At 38.8% G+C, this 14,611-nt stretch overlaps 2 protein-coding genes across 2 annotated transcripts in view; one reads left to right on the forward strand and one right to left on the reverse strand.

The window, feature by feature from the left end:
* Positions 1-14,611, reverse strand: part of LOC145485132 (uncharacterized) — a 248,317-nt gene that overhangs the window by 78,060 nt on the left and 155,646 nt on the right. The window lies entirely within an intron of this gene.
* Positions 13,067-13,813, forward strand: LOC145485663 (uncharacterized). Its single transcript, XM_081464300.1, has one exon. The coding sequence runs from the start codon at positions 13,067-13,069 to the stop codon at positions 13,811-13,813; it is 747 nt and encodes a 248-aa protein (XP_081320426.1).

Here is a 14,611-nt window from a genome sequence, read left to right on the forward strand (position 1 = left end):
GGCCCCCGCTTTAAAAAGAGTCCCGGACCTGCCAAAGATTATCAATGTTTATGATAAGCAATTCATCATATAAATGAATCTCTTTGGTATAATTAATCGTACCTTTTTGGTACCTTACAGTGACTTATCAGCTGGCGAGTGTGATCGAGCCATGGTTCCTACTTTGGTGACAAGCAGCCCAGCCAAAATACCCATGGATAAAAAGAGCCTAATATGCCTCCGGAACCGTACCAAAAATGTGCGATTAGGCTCTTAATGTTCCCAATTTCCGCCAGTATCAGTTCAGTGACTTGACATCGCAGGATATTAGGATAGTAAGGTAAAGGTAAAAAGTCTGCGTACGAGCAAAGTGGCCCATCAGGCCGGAGCTTATCACAGTTTCTGTGGCATGAAGCGACTAGGAGTATTTCTATTTCCCCCTAAAATGGATGCTAGTTCATCGCAGGGTTACCACCCAGCATTAAGTTCGCCGGTACCCATTTATAAACCTGGATGGAGAGTGGCACTGTGAGAGTAAAGTGTCTTGCCCAAGAACACAACACAATGTCCCAGGCGAGGGTTCGGACCCAGACTGCTCGAACGGGAGACGAGCGTACTAAACATGAGGCCACCGCGCGTCCCAGACGCTCAATATTCTACTTTTAAAATCTCTTTACAATTTTACTCGAGCGAAAATTACTATACTTGGAGGCGACCATATTAGGTCAGTGAGTTAATATCGCAGGACAACAGGACAGTTAAACACAGCTTCTGATTGGCGAATTGCAAATTTGAGTACGGTAAATACGGATTACAGTAGATGAAGAGAATAGAAAGGTTATGTTTATGTTACCTTAAGCCAGAGGGCTATGACTGCATATCTGCCTGAATTTTCAAACACCATATGGAGCTTGGAGGAAAAGAGAAGTAAAAAGACAAAGCTGTTATTGTATAAGGTCGATATAAAATTCACCGGGGTTTTCAAGAAGAACAAGTTTTTAAAATTAGCGAATAACGTTTATCTTGCTACGGTTATAATAACTGAAGAAAACCACAGAGAAGACGCTGTCGTTTAACAAAAAATAAATGGAAAACTAAGAGATAGCGTTACTTTAGAATTATTGACTGTAGATGCCTTACTACAGTAGTGAAGTGAACTGATGAGGAACTGAACTGATGTACTATATGTATGATATAATAGAAACAAATTGAAAATCATTTATGGCCTAAAACTAAAATTGGCCTAGTGTCGTTACCTCGCCAGCAAACGGCTTCTTGTTTAGAGTGTGCTCAGATCCGCGGTCGTTTTCACAGCCAAAGTGAAAATGGAATTGGTTTAGTGTGTAAGTGGTATCCCCCAGGGGACCCCCTGTGATTTCAGCTGTTCCTTGTGACTTGTCAATGGTTAAAGTAGGAGAGTGACCAGTATTTTCCAGCTTCCCAGAGACAAGGCCCCCCGGGTTGTCGAACGTTATTTTCAGATCACGATAGTTCTTGTTTACCACTTTACTTGTATCGATGTTAATTGGGGATTGGTTGTTAAGGCCGCAGTCCTCCCATCCCTTGTGCCAGTCCGGTGGGCCATACACTATGCCATTCACTATAGAGAATATATGAAATTATAATCCATCAAATATTTTCGCTCGCACGCGATTGGTCTAAACAGTTCCTCGAAAACAGTCTTCGCTTCGCTCTCGGAAAGCTGTTCGCTTCTTGGAACAGATAATGTCCGCGGAGAAATATCCGAGAATATTTTCGCGTTAAAAGGAGGTTATTGTTTATATATACTCTAGAAAAAAGGTCTGGATTCAGGAAAACAGTATTGAAGAAAATCTTGCCCTGCTGAAGGTTTTTTTTCCGAAAGTTGACGATATAAAAATTCAACGAAATGTCAGTCATAAATTGATATTATAAAAGAAAATGACTTACAGTCATGTTTTTGCAAGAGAAAGACAACGAATGAGAAAGAAAAAAGATGTTGGCAATGTCAGGAAGGTTAATTGTTAGCTTCCCTCATGAAGAATTTTTTTCAGAAATTGCACTTATCCCTACCTAATCGTAAAAAAAGACCATTTAATATTTTGTTCTCGCACGTCTTTGACTGTCAGGCTAAAAGCCTACCTTAATTGGTAGTTACAGAATAAGAATACCAGCTGCCAACTGATGAGATGAATTGATATATCAAAAAACGAAAGACTGTGTTTGACCACATTTCTAAACACCGAGAAGGAAGTTAAAAATACGACGAACTGCGAGGAGTTTGGAAATGTAGTCAAACACTGTCTTGAGTGTTTAATATATATTCTAAATCGAAACTAAAACTAAGGAGAAAACAGAGAAATAAAATCATCAAAATCTATGCTAATAAAGATCAGATATCCAAACACCGTCACGGTCATGATTTTCCTTGTTTGAACTTAATGAATTATTCACGCGTTTGAGAATGAGAATACTAACACCTTTTTCCACACTGAAATAAAACTGACCAGAGACCAAGAAACAGGTTGAAAATTCAATGTAGGCTAACTTCGAAATCTTGAAAAAATTCGGCTTGGTACTGTGGGCTAGATGACAAAAACAAGGGAAACTGATTTCGTTGGTTTGTGTTCTCTAAGCCTTACTATCAAGCTAAGTTTATTTTTGTAGATCAAAACAAACTTATTAAACTGTGCGAAAATGGTGCTAAAGATCTAAAGGACTGATGCATCGCATAGCATTGACAGATTTCCGTGACAATAATTCGCTACGCATGATAAAATATGAGCGTACTTGTTGATTACCTTCTTGTGTTGTCTCCCCGTAGCCAAACTGAGGATAAGCTACAGCAAAACAATGATAATGAAACAATATTCAGGGCACGAAACAGGCATTAACCCAAATTATTTCAAACTGGTTATCCTAATTAGATGACTGTTGGAGAAGACTCGACACAGTGGTTAGGGTACTGGATTTGTAATCCGGGGGTCCCTGGTTTAAATCCTTGTCTCCGACGCTGGATAGATTTGTGTTTGATGGTCCACAATGAAAACTAAATAGCCAACTTGTGAGCCTTCAACCAGCTGGGATTTTTAAAAAAGTGTTCGGTCATAGTTACAATATTTGCTTTTTTATTTATAGTGTCCCGAATTAGCTTAGCGATGCTAAATATCATGAAACTGATCACATTTGTAACCTACAGAGATTTAAATAAAACAGAACTTTAATTCCTAAAGTTGATGTCTTACTGTGTCGACGCTTGATTATACCAAGCATTAGATAATACAGGAACAGTGACCATGACATCCCTGTGTATAAATAAAGTCACAATATTACAACAGTGATAAAAGTGTAATTACATAATACTAGTGTAAGAGAATTGTAGAGTCGACTGTCGACCGATCAAATTAGTCTCGGAACTTCCAAGGAATGATATTGTTCAAACAAGAAAAAACAGAAAGTGTAAATTTATTTTTTAAATGATCGTTTGACACAATTTTCCTCGCACATACCATAGTTAATTGAGGAGAATGGTTAGAAAATTTGGCAAAGCTCTTTGTTGTATGTATTTGTTTGTTAGTTTGGGGTTTGACCCTGCACAAAACCTGGGAAAATAAAAAAATCAAAGGAGACCTATGGCCAAACCCGTGGATTAGGTAATCTAGTTATGAACCATATTGGTGAACTTGCAATTACTGGTGTATTACTAAATGCTGTTAAAACAAGGCGGGTTTGTACCATGCAAGGTCGCACTTAACTCACAAAGTGTAGGCTTTTTTCATTGGCTTTTTTTGCACACATATCACAAAGACATAAGTCCAGAATAGCTAGGGTGGCAAAATTGCAGCAAAGCATGGAGTGGTAAAGGCTAAGGTTTCTTGGGTCACAGAGGACACTCCTGCCCAACAAATCATCGAGTACTCTCCCCCCTCTCCCCCTTCCCTCACACCCAGATCTTGATGTTGATCTGCCTGCTGGAAAAATTTGCATGTATTCAAGTCTTACGAGCTCACAATCGTTTTTCATTGTATTTCATTCAAGGCTATAGGTAAGGTTTCTTATGAGACAGCACTTCTTTTCCAATGTGGAAGCGCTTGTCTCTATATATATTGCATGTAAAATACATCAAAATAAGTAGACTCTTTTGCAAGGATTTTTAGTGTTGATCCGACAAATCTATCGAGAATAAATATGTGTTCCAACAATAATAATAACAGCTTCATTGAAGTGTCAATGTATTTAGTATTAACTAATAATTGGGGACAAGCTCACAGGGGGTTTATTTCCCTCTGTTATCTTTTCGATCAGGAGGCAAAAGTGTAAACAAAAGACAGGGTAAAAATCATTTAAGCTTATCAAAATCAAGTATTTTGGAGTTTCTTTCCATGTTTATGTGCATTTCACATCCCACTTAGAGTTCAGATCAATGTACTAAAATAAACAAGACAAGTATAGAGAACACAAGTTTAATCTAAACTTAACTCGATGCCGGTTGAACGTGGACAACTCAACATAAAAAACTTAAGTGTTTAAACTGCAAAGCAGTGAACGAAGGTCCTGCTTGATTGAACGTTGGATCTCACAGCAGATCTAATCGGCCAAACTTGAAAAGTAAAACGATAGTACGTCACTACTGCAAGGTTGACACAACGTCGTAGAGTTAAAACAATATTTCGGCTGGCGTCAGGTTTAGATGTTACTAAATTATAAAAATGAAATTACAATATTATACAATGGTCCCGATGTTTGTCTTGTATTCAATAGCTGTTTCGTTCATTAAAAGTTGTTCGTTTCGCTGATATAAGCTCATAAAGGTCGAGGAATAAGATACATTCTCATCAAAGCTTACCACATTAGCTTTTCAGGTCACTTTCCAGCAAACAAATGCACATCTCCTGGTCATTTTGAACGCTGGACGACTCAAATGCTCCTGAAATTCAGCCTTCAAGTTGGCCATAGTACTAGTTCGAACATTCGAAGTCAACTCCACTTCAATTTAGCGAAACACCAAATATTAATGGTCGTGTAAAAGCTACAAAATCATCAATATTCGGGCTGGCACTATGCACACATTGAGTAGTAGGCTCGCACTGACTGCACGGTTACTATTCCAATATGGCATCGGGCTCGGTTACTACTCCAATATGGCGTCGGTCGCGGTTACTATTCCAAAATGGCGTCGGACTCGGGCGCTCTCGTTCGGGCCGACTAATTACGAGGAGTGTCTACACCTGAGTGAGTGAGTGAGTGAGTGACACATTTGCATATCGGAGTCCCCGCAACAAACAAGTTTCTACGCTTCGCGTATCCACGAGTTTAAAAATGGTTACGTATGCTCATGCATCTAATCAATAGAAGCATATCGATTATGTAGTTCCGGCATAGTCAATGACAAAAAAAAAAAAAGAAAAACAAAAAAACAAAAAACAAACAAACAAAAAAACAAAAGATGCGCAGTGTCCGCTTTCCAGCATAAATCTTAGTCTGTTTGATTGCTTCTTTGACGTTAATGTAATTCCCCTGAAATAAAACTGTCAATAGATATTTGTTCAAACGTTGTCCACTGACTATTTATCATACGAGAACTTTAATTACAAAATAAAAATGGGGGTGCCCATGCTCTTAAAGGAGCAGTCAGACATTGAAAATATCCCATTTTGGCATTATTTAATGCTTATTACAAGAACGCATTCCAAGTTATTGTAAAATCTTTGTGAGCCCAGACTCATGAAAACACGCCTCAAACTACAGTCAATTCTTGTGTCGGACACAAGTAAACTTTTTAGTTTGATTTTGACAGACAGCTGAATCTTTGTTAAAATATTGGAACCAAATTGCTTGCCACGGCTATCAAACTACAAAACAGAAAAGACTAGAGTGCGGCTGCTATTTTGCTTATTTCTTCAATTTTCAGCAATAGAAATCAGATCAGTCTTCTCTCACCCAAAGCTAATGATTAGTTGATTAAAGCGACTGGAAAAAAAATTGAAGTGCCCGAGCTCGTTAGTGAGCTATAGCCATTTTTCAACTGACAGCACTCAAAATCAAGGCAAATCCGTCATGTTTTCAATGTGCGCGTGCACGAACGCGCGCTAGTGACGCCATAAATCATGCGCAGTAAGGATGCGCAATGCAAATCCTTGCGCTAATCCTCCGTAGGAAAAAAGATGGCTACTGGTACATTTACTCATAATTCTTAGCACACGAAAACCTAAACAACGTTCGTAAAAACGAACAGAAACGTTATAAAATCTTCACACCTAGGCTACTTAAGAGTACCTGCCCGTAAAAATCAGACAAATTCTTAATTTCGCGGCAAGGGTCGAAAATTCGATTTCGCTCATATTCTTATGGTAGATAGGCTAGGGCATGACAAAAACTACTGGGTAGTTTTTTTTGGCAAAATATCCTTTTATTTCAAAGAAATATGCAAATTACCAAATTCCGTTAAAATCGTCATTTGACGCACCATTTTATTAAACAAGTTTGAGAGCCTCGCATGCAAAACCACATCATTCTTCCGTCTTTAAAACACTCAAATATTTCTGTGCAATGTCTAAATATGTACTGGGTTGATTTTAGGGAATGTTGCGTTGTCTTTTTGAGTGCACAATAATTAAATTTCGAAGACATGTATTTCATTCACTTAAAAGTACTTCGTGAATATAATTAATTTTCACCATGTGCGAAACCTTCAAATGGACCAAGCTTCTGATGGTTGAATTGCAGAGGGATGGTCTACAGATTCCTGTAAAAATTTCTTCGGGCAAATGATTGTGAGCGACGCGAGAGCTTTTCAAAGTACGTCAAAAATGCAAATATTTGACCATCCGTCCGTCAAATTTCAATTTACGGGTTAGACGTATATTTTAGCATGCGCCACATGACTTGACCTTTGTTAAGTTGAAATAGACACAGAGCTGATAATTTCGAAATGTTCTAACCTTATTTGCAGTAAAAGTCAGGTCCAAAGCCGATTTGACGTGTTTCTCTCACCATTCGTCACACGTAAAGCAGAAGTTTGCTTTTGTTTACATAATGTCCGAAGTACAGCGCCAACTGTCAACTTCTTTAACGGTCGAATACCATGAATCTGTGACCCTCGTTCGACACATATGATCACCCCTGCATCTAAGTCAAAAACGGCTAAGTCATTCGTAGATAGTTGCTTGCTTTGCACTACACCGAAATATTACGTTTGATCATCATGGTTTGATGGCTTGAATCCTTGCTTGCAGCGGTTCCTTGTTCGTCACGCAAATCTGTCATCCCATTTTAGGGGGTAGGGGTGGGACAATTTCTATCCTAATACGTAAGGCTCCGTAAGGCTTGGAATCACTGGGAGCACACAATCGTGTTGAGTAGGAAGAGATTAAATTAAGAAATGAAAAGAATGAATAATTTACCATTGCCCCCGTTGTTATCTTTTACTTGCTCCCTACACGCCCCTGCATAATACTGTAACGTTAAACTCATACCTGGGTCTTTTCGCGCTATGCAATTATTTTTGGTTTACATGTAATACAGTGGGCTACCCTCGGGGAAATGGGTGGCGACCGCTTAATGGGGCTAGCCGCTTAAATAGAGGTTGGTGTACCTTGAATATTTAATTTTTCACTATCGGGCTATAAATTTCTTGGTGAACATGGAGTCAATTCTATACAATCATGATAGACGTGTGTTTGAATTATCACTCGTCATGCACCTTCAATTCCAGACTCTTATCTGCCATCGCCCTTTCCAAAACAAAGTTCTTAAATTTTGGGTGGCCGCTTAATAGGGGTAAAGAAAATAATGAAACCCTTATCGGAATGACCAAATGATGGCCGTGAAGGTAACCGGTCCCGGGGGGGTACTGCCATATATGGGTGATATAGGTATGTGCCGCTGTGAAGGATATGGTTTTCAAGCAGTTTACCCTAGAATAGGGTATATAAATCAGAGCGTTTGGGTCTAGAGTAGGGTATCATTTTTCACAAAACTGACTGGTTGGTTGAAGATTTTATCTTGAGTAAGGAAACCAGGAATTGCCACTCAAAAATATAAAACAAATCAAATCGGTAAGTTTAAATTTATGCAAATCAGCCTCAACAGCGTTGATAGATGGGGGAATTTGGGGAGTTTACTCTAGTATAGGGTAGCAAAATTCAGTGAATGAAATACATGTCTTCGAAATTTAACTATTTTGCACCCAAAAACACAACACAACATTCCCTAAAATCAACCCAGTACACATTTAAACATTGCACAAAAATATTTGAGTGTTTTAAAGACGGAAGAATGATTTGGTTTTGCATGCGAGGCTCTCAAACTTGTTTAATAAAATGGTGCGTCAAATGACGATTTTAACGGAATTTGGTAATTTGCATATTTCTTTGAAATAAAGGGATATTTTGCCAAAAACACTATCCAGTAGTTTTTGTCATGCCCTAGCCTATCTACAATAAAAATATGAGCGAAATCGAATTTTCGACCCTTACCGAGTTATTTTCCATTTTTACGGACAGGGACTCTTAATATCCTTAGTACAGGGACAAAATATTGCAACTGTAAAGCTTTCTTCGTGCCTTTAGGGCTGTGTTAGGTTCGCGAGGCATTGTGATAAAATGTACAGCCGCCATCTTTTTTCCTACGGTGGATTGTTTCTACGCATCCTTACTGCGCACGTAAATTCACACGCCACGTCATGCATCGAGGGCGCGCGCTAAGTACTAAAATGAACAATGACAGGGCAGATGGCCATTGCTATAGCGTTTCTTGGATTTAACGATCTTGGACGTTCGGTGACTCCTACCTTTCTTTCCAGAAACAGAATTTATTTACAATTATCTCCACATTTTCCAAAAATGAACAAAAAATAATTGTGGAAAGTTAAAAAAAATCCAATATTTCTGTCCACGGGACATCGAGTCCTGCCATCTTTCGACTGCAAGGCGCGTGAAACTATGGTCGCTAAATGCTAACTTGTTCTTTAAAGAACCTCACCAATTGACTAAATTCACATAATAGGTCTACTTAATATTTGGCAGAGAACATTTCCCTTCAAAGATGTAATTGCAATGTTTTGGGCTTACAGACACTGTGGCCTTATTCGCTAACGAAGCTCAATTTCTTTTAGATTTAGGGTGTTCTTCCGGGCTTGTTCTCTCAAAAACGAAGTCGGTGACCTCCCATTTTTTTTACATTTCTGACATAAGTAACTCATCATCTCACAGTGGTAAAAGTTTCAGAAAAAAATCAACGTTGGGAAATTTTCATGCGAACGTCCTTATCCGGCCTTCTTAACCATTTCCCTCTATTAACTATGCACGTACGATCTAATTAAAGGTCTCCCCGCTGGCGGAGAAACAGGCAGAAAACAAAAACTTTAAAAATTGCATACTTCCTGTCAGATTTGCAATTCAGTTTCATTTAAAATACAGTCAGGAAGGATAACAGCATGCGTTTGTAATCAGCTACTAATTTTGAGGTGAGTTAAATACCAACCCTGATTGTATTACTCAGACAGAGTTAGTTTCATGTCCCCACTGCACGTATTTAAAGGATATTGAATCGTCCAAATTTAATAACAAAAAAAAAAACAAAAAAGACTGGTATTCACGAAAAGTGATTGGGGTTTTTCATTTTGTTTATTATATTTGTCAAATTGTGTCGAACAAAACAAATCTTTGTTTTTTTTCATTTCGCTGCGCTTCTTCACTTAAAAAAAAACGAGAAACAGGTCACACACTGACAAATGTTTGGTAAATAAATATAAGAAACAGTGCTAGCGTTAAAAAAAGATTAAAGAAAGTGGTACTTTTTTTAGAGAATAAAAAAAGGCAATGAAGTTATCTACACTATCTTGCACTGGGTTTCAACTCAACAAATAATATAAATATGGTTACTTACTTGAAGTTTCTTGAGACTTATCTCTAATGTCGGATCTGTTTTCCTTGACTAATTTCAATGAAAGTGATTTTAATTTTGCAGTCAGCGACATTTAAGGAATTTTGGTCGTCAAAATTGGAAAATACGTCAAACTGTCATTAATTTTTATTGATGTCAAACGAATATTGCTTGAATGGCTCCGGCTTAGATATTCAATTTCCTTACTTTCCCTATTATCGGTTTCTACAGACAAATCTAAATATACATTTTATGTGGGGAAAGGATTCCGGTCTTGAGAGGAAAATGACTTTCGATATTTCATCAGTGATTAGCAATCATCGATATTTTTTTAAGTTTGATTTTCAGCCGAGTCAAGTTTAGAAACATTTGAACTCCAAAACAGTCCTTAGAGTATACTGCCAAAGACTCTCCCATGTATAGAATGTTACTATAAAACTTCCTTAAAGTATAGAGATTTCTGATTGGACAAGAAAACTCCTAATGCACGTGATCACGGTCTCAAAGTTACTTCATGAGAAAAGCAATATTTGTTACCTATCAAAGCAACTTAAAGTAATTAAAACTATTATATATCTGTGGTAACTGAGCTTTTTAGTACTTATATGTTTTGGAGCCAACTATTGAGAAAATATGTTTTTGGGAAAATTTAGTTTTGGCAAGCCAAGATTATCTCATATATGTGGAACACTCAATCCTTGAACGCCTCTTCCGTTTCACTTAGAAACATTCGTTCAATCTAGAACTTTGTATTCGCACATGATTGTGTCGTTCGTGCAACCTTGGCTTCTACCTCCGTTCTCGGATAGATCTCAAGTTAATTGTTGCTAAAGATTATTCTATATTTCTAACTTTCAATTGGTTAATATCTGCTTGCAATTGCCTTAGGAAGTCAGCAGCGTTCGTTTAGGATCTACACGTGCGTACTTTGTTTTGGACCACCTGATTTACCCTTGGTTTGAGTCCCAGACGTAGCTAGAGTCGGCATAAAAGCAGATACATTTTAAAGTTGTATTAAGAAGAGAAAAACGAAGTAGTGGAAGACGACTAACGATTAAACCAAGTACTAGTTCAAGGGTCTCTTTACCTACTGTTGCTCTGAACGGTAAGGCGCCTACGCATATAGGCCATGGCTAATGTAATTTGTGCCCCTTCGAAGTGGAGTTAAGGTGGCTCCCTATGTTTTTACGATCGCACGCGATCTTAGAACGAAAGCTCAAGTAATCTGCGTGCGCTCAAAGGAAAACCTCAGTGTTTTTCGATTTTTATGACGTCAACATAAGCACAAAACGCAAAACTGACAGTGAATTCCCTTACGTTTTCTTCGGTGAATTTTTGTTTTAAATTTGGCTCAGTTGTAACCACATATAATTCCTATGAAATACCCTATTTTTGTTAAAATCTGTGAGAACTAATCTAATATTTCGAAGAATGAAAAATTACAGAATATTGGAAAAGCCGTCCGAACAACCTTGACTTTTTGCCAATTCAAAATGTCAGGCAATATCATTTCCATGATGTGGCAAAGTATGAAAAAATTTCACCGAAGGAAAGTATAAATACTAAGGAATTTATGCCAAAATAAGGAATACATATATTTTTAACAAAGGAAGTTTCAGTGGGTATTCAAAACTGGTCTGATATTTCCTTTGCTACTCATGGGGCCGGGCCAAATATTGACTGAACAGACGCACGGCAACATGGAATCTATTTGTTTTATATAATAACGAAACAAACTACTACGGATAAAGTTTTTCTATTTCAAAATCTTTCAACATTACTCGAAAGCGGGCCTTTGCCCACTTTGGCGAACACGAAAAAAGCCATTTGACATAATCTATTGTCTATGCAAAATGAAGCAATCTCATTGGTTGCTATGCGTAGCAAAGAATTGTGATGGGTCCAGGAAAATCAAGCCACTGTTAAACTTGACTCGAGCGTCGCTTCTCGTGGAATGAAAGCTTACAGTGAAAGGAGAAATGAACTGCGAAATCTACAAATCTTAAAGAAAATGCTGGAAAAGTCGAGTCAGGCTTTGTCATCAGGCTTTATCTTTCTCCCTGCTGCTTCTCTACCTGTTCAATGCCTCGGCAAGATTTTTTTGTACCTTATCTTATGCCCAGTCACGTAAAATATTATCTTAATTCTCAAAACTTTCCGCCATTTGAAAACACAGATAGAAAAACTTTGTAATGATGACGTCAATCGTGCGTCTGTCCTCTAATAGATCATAGGCGAGAACCAATCAAAATGGGAGAATAACTTGGGTTATTATATAAAGAGATTTTGTTCATCATGGCCCACTAGGGATTAGATAGGACTAGCGCGCGCGTTATGTTATGATGCTCAATTTACCATATATTTTGTCGGCCATCTTGGTCGATCGAGCGGTATTTCGAACTTCTCTAGTCTTCACAACAATTCCCCCGAAAAAGAAGGCACAGTAGATTTTCATTCAAGTAGATTTTGCCTGTTGGCTGCTTATATCAAGAGAAAACAAATTTTGAAATAAAAAAGGGGGGTTCCGGTACTCGTTTAGGAACAGGAAGACCTTCAATAAACCCGATAACTCCTTAAATTATCTGCTTTTAGAAACGTTTATATTTTAACCATTCAGTTTACCCTTTGTGAGAGCAGAAAAATAGGGAGAAAGTTAAGTGAGAAATACAGCAGTGGATGTATTGCATCAATGTTAAGGAGCAATTTGGTGTACGTTTCATGATAAAGGCACTCATATTTAGTCGACAGGGATTCAATATGTTCCAAGCACACAGAGTTCTTGAGGGCACAGCAGAGTTCTTGATGGCGTCTTGAAGTAAAGACGTGTTGTTCACTGAAGACTATCGTAAACCCAAATAACTCGCCTCCGAAGAGACTGGTGGCAGCGGGAAGTTCCCAATAGTCTTTAAACTGAATAAGAAACAGACAAAACGGAAATATGGGAGACCAAGGTTCACACGAGGCCAGAATTCAAGCTGAACAATCTCAAGTAGTTGAAGAACCGAACGAAGCTGGCGCTCACGCCGCACAACCAGCCGCAGCTGTACAGCAGCCCATGGTTCAACAGATACCCATGGCGAGTTACCAAGTTCCACCACCTGAAAAGTTCAACTTCAAACCCGAAGAATGGTCCCGTTGAATCAAGCGTTTCGAACGATTTCGAAAAGCGACTGGACTCGACCAAAAGGACAGCGAGAGCCAAGTGAATACTTTGATTTATTCGATGGGCGAAGAAGCTGACGACATCGTACTGTCATTCGGACTGACAACTGAAGAAGCAAAGCAGTACAACGTGGTGAAAGGCAAGTTTGAAGCTCATTTTGTGGTAAAGAGAAACGTAATATTTGAAAGAGCCAAGTTCAACCTGAGAAGTCAACAAGATGGCGAGTCAGTGGATAAGTTCATAACAGATTTGTATTGTCTTGCTGAATACTGCGAATTTGGAACACTAAGAGACGATCTCATCCGAGATAGAATCGTGGTAGGGATAAAAGACAAGAAGCTCTCTGAACAACTGCGACTGGATTCCAAGCTGACTTTAAAGAAAGCAATTACAAAAACCAGGCAGTCGGAGACAGTTAAAAAGCAGCAAACGTTCCTACAGGAAACCAAATCTGACCCACCACCAGCTCATGTTGACCGTTTGTCCAAAGGAAAGGGAAAAGATTCTAAAGAAGATATGAAGAAAAAAAAGAAACCATCCAAGTCTAAAAATGGAAAGGCTCCTGAAGCACAATGTTCAAGGTGCATGGGTCAGCTACACCCAAAGAGACTATGTCCAGCCAGAGAATCGAAACGTAACAAGGGCTCCAAAGTAGGACATTGGGCGAAGACCTGCAGATCTCAATCAGACAAGAGAGTGGGTGAAGTGAATTTTCCTGGGAGACAAGAAGAAGGAGAGTTCTTCCTAGGCGAACTCACTGAAGTATCTGCTGCCCAAAGAAGTAGCGAAGATTCATGGAAAGCTTAAGTTTCATTGAATGGACTGCAAGCAGAATTTAAATTGGATACCGGTGCGGATGTAACAGTAATTTCACCTAGCCTGTATCACAGTTTGCAACCAGTTCCATCACTTAGCAGGACCACCAGGCTACTCATGGGTCCATGTGAACAGAAACTGAGCTGTCTAGGAACTTTTATAGCAGAGTTGCGAGTGCAAGATAAGACTGCTAAGGAGCAAGTGTATGTAATAGAAGATTTACAGCGACCTTTGCTAGGAAGAAAGCCAGCTGAACTTCTAAAGCTGATAAGCAGTTTTGACACCCTGAGCAGTGATGACTACAAGAGTAAAGTAGCAGACAAGTACCCCAAGTTGTTCGAAGGACTAGGTGTCATGAAGGACAGTTACCGTATCACACTCAAAGAAGATGCTAAACCTTTCCAAGTGTCAGTTCCAAGGAAAGTACCCCTCCCCTTGTATCAGAAAACTAAAGAAGAGTTAGACAGGATGTTGGAGACAGGAGTCATATCCAGAGTTGACCAACCCACTGATTGGTGCGCTCCTATGGTGGTGGATTCTGGCAGATAAAGCTAGCGTGGGAATCAAGACCACTGACAACATTCATCACTCCATGGGGCCGTTTCTGTTTCAATGTGTTGCCCTTCGGAATCAGTTCTGGTTCTGAGAAATTCTGGTTCTGAGTCAGATCCTCCAGGGATTAGATGGCGTGGAGTGCAGCATAGATGACGTTTTAGTCCAAGGCATGGCATTTTTTACTAATGCACAATGCAAACAGTGGCAAATGCACAATTATTCATTCAAAAAAGG

This window comes from Orbicella franksi, chromosome 4 (genome assembly GCF_964199315.1).
Source record: "Orbicella franksi chromosome 4, jaOrbFran1.1, whole genome shotgun sequence".
Taxonomy (NCBI): domain Eukaryota; kingdom Metazoa; phylum Cnidaria; class Anthozoa; order Scleractinia; family Merulinidae; genus Orbicella; species Orbicella franksi.